Source organism: Asterias rubens, chromosome 1 (genome assembly GCF_902459465.1).
Source record: "Asterias rubens chromosome 1, eAstRub1.3, whole genome shotgun sequence".
Taxonomy (NCBI): domain Eukaryota; kingdom Metazoa; phylum Echinodermata; class Asteroidea; order Forcipulatida; family Asteriidae; genus Asterias; species Asterias rubens.
In genome coordinates this window covers 13,096,380-13,102,687 of record NC_047062.1, presented here as the reverse complement: position 1 = coordinate 13,102,687, position 6,308 = coordinate 13,096,380, and the positions used below count along the sequence as shown (strand labels likewise).

Sequence of the window (6,308 nt, the reverse complement as noted above, 5' to 3'; positions counted from 1 at the left end):
AATAAATTGACGATCGTTATATTGGCTCATCGACGTAGTAGTAATGGAAACGTCAGGACATGGGTTTAATGTCGGTTTTTTTTCCCAAAAGTGAGAAACCTTTCTATTTTCTCTTAAAATTGCAACAATTGAAAAGCTATGATTCCCCAAATTTCATTCTATGACTTTGATAAATACTTGCATTAATTAGAGTTTCCTTCTTTTTACCGGGGTACCCATTTTCAGCCACATTCAAACACAAACCCAGGTCTGATGATCACAGTAAATGAACAAATCACTAAAACGAATCCAACACTAAAATTGCAACTAAACACCGTCTATAATGGTCCACGTAGACCCTAGATTATTACTGCTTTTTGAATAATAAATTACCCTTCGGTTTCCAAGAAAAACCACAGTGGACAGACCACTTGGCCTGGGTCACGAGGATAATAAACAAAATGTGCCCATTGTGTTTTGGGTTCCACGACCAGCAAAGTTTGTGGGTCACTCGTAGTCCAATGCGCGGTTTCGGTCAAGGTAAAGTAGGTCGAAAACGTAAGCTTTGTCATGGGGGGCCCTAAATCTCCTAGTTTTCGCGGTGACAAATTACACATAACTTGGCCATGACCGCTAGTACAAATACTATTGTACCTAATCTTGAATAAGGTGGTTTTTCTCTTCTTTTTCTTTTTTTTCGTTTTTAAAAACCAGAGTCAAGGTGCATGACCAGAAAGCACTCTATACGAGTTTTCAATCGCTTCGTTGTGTTTTGCATAAATCCACCTTACAGCGTAAATGCATCATCGTCACTCAATGGCACCTTCTCATAATAAGGTCTCCTCTATTCTTTTTTCCTTTTTGAAAAGGAAACAAGGCACGCATGACACAATACGTGTTACTGTTAATTTAACACCAGGAAGAGCTAATTAAAGCATAACTGTACACTGCTGTTATTAAGTGGCAAGTCCTTTGTTTTGTGTTATGTGTTTCCGTGTTTGGGCCTCTTGTAATGGGTCTATGGTGTTAATTGGTTTGGGCGTCATCGTCAGTTGGTCTGCTGCTTGATGAATATAGCTGGCATTAAACAAAATACTGGTAATGTTTATCCTCCATGGTCTACACTATTATGAAGAGACTTTATCGTCGTTCATATTGTCTACATATTTCCAAATTGTGACTTGGACTGGTGTCGCTAATCAACCATTCACCCCTCAAAAATAAATTTTAAAAGAGAAACGAGTATAATCCAATTAAAAATTTTTTTTGGAGTTTCCCATGAGAATTTTGAAAATAATACCCGTTTTCTCACTGAAATTAGTTTTTAGGGAAGATCGGTACACTACCTTGCACCCCTAAAAAATGAAACCCACGAAAACCTTTCTTGTCATTGATTTGTAGTCACTGTCAACAAGCACAAAGATGACACGATAAACAGGTATAGACAATTTAAAAGATTGTCCACGTCATCCTCTCTGGATTTTAAAAGATGCTTTATTTGTTTTCAAAGGACATTATGAGACGAGTCTAACAAGCAACCCAAAATTTCTTGCATACCATATAATTGTTCGCGGGCTCGATTCTCCCGGGGTAAATGTCGCTAGAGCAACTAAGGTGTTCCGTTCTGCCTGCAACGTGCATCAAGTTATCGTATCCTCGTGTGAAAAGACCTTAAAACCTTCCTTAAAACTTTGTGTGGAGTGAGGGGGTTTTTTTTGTCCCAAGACTACGAATCCTCGTCATATAAAGGAAGATTTTGATAAAGGATCGTTGTTGTAATTGAAATAAGCAATACTGTTGTTTGTGGACTCCATGTGCTATTTTTCCTCAAAATTTACAGAAATCTAAGTGGAAAGATTTATCTCGGGGCGTGGTTATGGTGATGGCACTATAGAATCTGTGTGCTTTCCGGTTGAAAGAAAAATCTATTTCAAATAATTTCAAATTCCGGGGCGATGACCGATTGAGCTCAAATGTTCACAGGTTTGTTATTTTATGCATAAGTTGAGATGTACACCAAGTGAAAAGACTGGTCTTTTACATTTACCAATAGTGTCCAATGTCTTTAAAGGTACACTGGACACCTTTGGTAATTGTCAACTACCAGTCTTCTCACTTGGTGTATCTCAACATATGCACAATATCCTATTAATCTAACTGGGACAAGCTAATACAAATTAGGACCCCTAAAATGCAAATGCAACAAAATACATCCCTACATCAACAGAAACTAACTTTCAACATTGACAAGCAAACTCAGTTATTCCATGGCAAATATGTACATTTTAATATCTCAAATCTTTTGACAGTTGAGTTAGATCTATACAGTCATGATGTCAACTATTTTTCTTTACGATTAATTAAACTGATCAGAAATCTGATTACAATAATCGCACAAATCGCCCGATCCATCTTCCATTAAAAAAACAAATCCATTTGGTGCACGATAAAGAGATTGAAAGTGCAGTTGAAATCCGCCCTCTCCAAAATGACACTCATGTTGTTTTTTGGTTTAAACAACGTTCATGATATTTTGTGAAAGTTGCGGTTCCCGCCAGAAAAATCACAAATCGCACCAAGTTTAAAACCAAACCATTATAGCCTTGCTATACAAAAAATAACTGTTGTTACACAATCGAAATCGGCTTTTAGAAAGCTAAAATAATGAATAACTTTACCTTTCAGTTCAAGTCATTGAAATAAAAACCCTTGAAAGACAAACTTTGTTTTTATAAATTGCAAGACAGAAACAAAGTCTGACAATAACATCCTTCCTTCAATCAAACTAAGAACAAAACAAAACAAAACTCCATGAACTTTTACCCATCTTCAAAATTGTACACATCATAAATCCACAACAACATCAACAAAAAGGAAATAATATTTTAACTGAAAATAGCACCACTTAAAACATACTGGAATGCTAAACAAAAGAAGATGATACTCTATCCATATTACAGGCAGTAACATCGTTAGTTATTATGCTCAAAGGCAAGATTTGTTTGGTGTGTGTGTGTATGTGTACATAAAGCAAGCTGTTCCTTTTCTCTATAGCGTGTATAAGGGCTGTGAAAAGCATAACAACGCGGCGTGGAGGTTACGCTATTCAACCCGGCCTTAAACCCTTGATCAACTCACGTTCCCAACTGACTAGTCTCTACTTCAAACCGAAGCCCTCACTAATCAAAATAATAATAAGAACACCCAATAAGTTTGATAGGACTTCAGTCCAAGCAATGAGCAAGTCGACCTTGTATTAAGACTATGTTATATAATGAAGTTCAACAAAATGAGATACCGTTTATAGATTACCTCGGATTATCTAAAACACACTCCAATGACGTTTGCGTTTAACCTTAATGTCTAATCCTAGAAAACTTATTGTGAACCACTAAAAGTTATTTTGAGATTGTTGTTTAGGTTTTGTTTTTCTTGGAGGATCACGTCTACCCTCCATACTGCACTTATTGATTTTAGTTCATTAACTAACCCTGCATTGCTATTTCAGACAATCCTTGTTTTAAAGATGATCCCTGAGAAAAAAACAAAATAAAATACATGAGGGTCTTTAATTATAATCACTACAACAGTTACTTCAGTTGTTTGTTTAAAACTGTTTGGCACATACACAACATTAGAGCACTGCCCATACTAAACCAATGCTTCTGTTATCGAAACCTGTTCATATTCGTCTTGGTATACACTACTAGCTTCGATTCACTGCTACGTTGTAAGTGTAAATGCGGCGAAACTGTGGCTTAGTTAAATCCAATCTACAAATTATATTTGAGCAGTGGTAAACGTTCGATCCTTGATATAATAAACTCTAAACTAAATTACTTTTTAAATTTAGCATTTCTTTTCAATACAAAAACAATTATATTTACGGGTGGGTTCGATAGAAAACATAACAATTAAATAAACACAGAGTTGGACAACAACAAAATATCGAATACATACTTTGTGCGCGATGTGTTATCTTTTTCCTTAATGAACACAAGTTTTCAAAACACACGGTTGGTCAACAATGTTCAAAAGATAGTGAATACTCAGTTCAGTTCATTCACACAGTACCGATATTATTGAGAAATCCAAACTCAAAACAACGGGCGCGTATTTTGCGCTTTTGCAGCATCCTTTAACAGAAGAGTCAATAGACCCTGTCCGTTTTATAAACATTTCAGTTAGTCTTTTTCCAGTTTCTGGAGTTTTTGTGTTTCTCAAGTCCAATCAGCAGTTGTAAACCATATAATGAAGTCTGCCCATCTCGCTTTTCAATATGGAAACCTCAGCTCTGAGTTTCATGTTTTCTTGTTCGAGGAACACAGCACGAAGAGCAATTTCTTCTTCCTTCTCCCGTCTGGCATCGCGAGATCGCTTCGCGGCATCGTTGTTCTTCCGTCTCCGATCCCAGTAAGAACTGTCTTTTTTCTCCTCGGGGACCGGTCTGACTTTCTTCCTTGACGGCTCTAGCGCCGATACCACTCCGACACTCACTTCAACCTTTTCTCCGGAGGATGCTGCGGCCCTTCTCTTCCGCGAAGCGAGTAAAGCTGACAGCCTGAGAGTTGATAAAGGCGGTGCTGTACTATCAGCGACAGGGTAGCTTCCGTACAGCGGATAGGCCCCGTAACCCGTGCCGTAACTCGCCGGTGTGATCGCCGAACTCGCCGCCTCCCCAAGGTAAGAATACGGAGAAAGTGTTGAGGATATGGGTAAAGTCGGATACGGGTAGAAAGTCTTGTAGGCCGATGAGGAGGAGGACGCCGGTAGGCCACGGTGGCTCAAATCGAGCGGCTTGGCTCCAATGCTGAACCCACTTCTGTTTTGGGTTTCTTTGGAGGGTACTGACGGGGCGATCATGTTGGCCACGTCAAGTGCCGTCTGCTTTCGTACTGGCACGGGCTTGCTATCGGTTGTTGACTCCGCCTGGTGGCACTCATCTCTCTTGGTCACCATTCTGCTGCTAGTAGTAAACGTCTCACTCTGTTCTTTAGCGACGATCTTCCCATCCATCCTAGACAGGCAATGCCGATAATGTGATATCCCCCTGAAAAACACCAAGTAAATACAATCAGTCAAATGAACCCTGTATTCCTTTCTGGAGCTACCCGACTGACAAAATTGAAAGCCCGGGTCGGTGGGACCAACCCAACCATGACGATAGACCTACATTTCTCTCACCGTAAACGCGAACACCCATCATAATATATTAGATTATATATATATACTATATTATTGTACTGAAATGATTTTGATAAGGAGACCTTGGAGTTGCACATCGGTCAGTGAATGCCTAACATAAGTGTACAAGGCATTTCTGCTACTCATCAACACTTAAGCATTGCAATGTACTTGTATGCAGATACATCATTACAACACGATTTGTAAATATCAAAATTCTCAGAAACCCGCATAACAATATTTTGTATCAGAGGATGAAATGTATCATTAAGTCTGGCTTACCTTAGTAAGACAGTGTTAATTATCTTGTTTTGATCAGCAAGGTGGACTATTTCCGTCAACAAAATAACAAATAAAAGAAACAATGTACTTACTTTCTCTCCGTCTGAGCCGGGAACGTCCGCTGTTGGTGAAAAAAATGAACAGAGTACCCGCTTTTTATTGCACTGTTTTTCGGCTGGTTGTATTTAATACTCGACAATTGTTGCTAATTGCGCTCGTTGTCGGTCAAGTAGTGTTAAGCTGACCCGAACGCACCTTAGCTTTATATGCGGCTGAGCAAGAGAGCCGTGTACTTGGTGACCTCAGACGATGCAGTGACGTCGCATAATAATATGACCTTACCACAATCAACTGGCGTATTGAATGACATTCGGGTGCAGGCTGCCTCAGCAGTGTTGGCGCAAACCTCAGCACGGCTTTTGTCAGTTACCTAATACCGGCAGACAAGGGCAAGTTGAGTTTTTTTTTTAATAATTGACTCCAACCCATAAACAAGGCTGTGACCGCCGGAGAAGTGTTACGTAAATAATCCAGACAGTTTAATCTGACCATGTTCTCCCACCCCCCCCCCCCCCCCAACCATCCTACGTTACGGTATGTTATACACTGTATCAAGAAAGAGGCACATTCAACCGACAGCGTGAAGTCATAGAAATACTGAACCAGTTAATTAGTGTTAGGTACAAACAAGGACATCTGGTGCTTTGGAGAATTTAAAATGTCTCATTAATGTGACTTCATGTATCCCTCGCGTATTAAGCGTTATCACACCGTTCTATACCTATCTGTCTGTACGTTCTTATTTGCCCATCCTTGTGCCTTGTACTTTTTATATCACACATCACACCGCTTTGGCTCAAAAG

The 6,308-nt window shown here is 39.3% G+C and overlaps 1 protein-coding gene across 1 annotated transcript; it reads right to left on the bottom strand.

Annotated features, from left to right (window-relative positions):
• Nucleotides 1–2,595: 2,595 nt before the first annotated feature.
• LOC117300400 (hepatic leukemia factor-like) lies at nt 2,596–5,664 on the bottom strand. Its single transcript, XM_033784187.1, has 2 exons — nt 5,538–5,664; nt 2,596–5,029 (listed from the first exon to the last, which is right to left on the bottom strand). The coding sequence occupies exon 2, from the start codon at nt 4,993–4,995 to the stop codon at nt 4,210–4,212; it is 786 nt and encodes a 261-aa protein (XP_033640078.1). The 5' UTR covers nt 4,996–5,029; nt 5,538–5,664; the 3' UTR covers nt 2,596–4,209.
• Nucleotides 5,665–6,308: the final 644 nt, after the last annotated feature.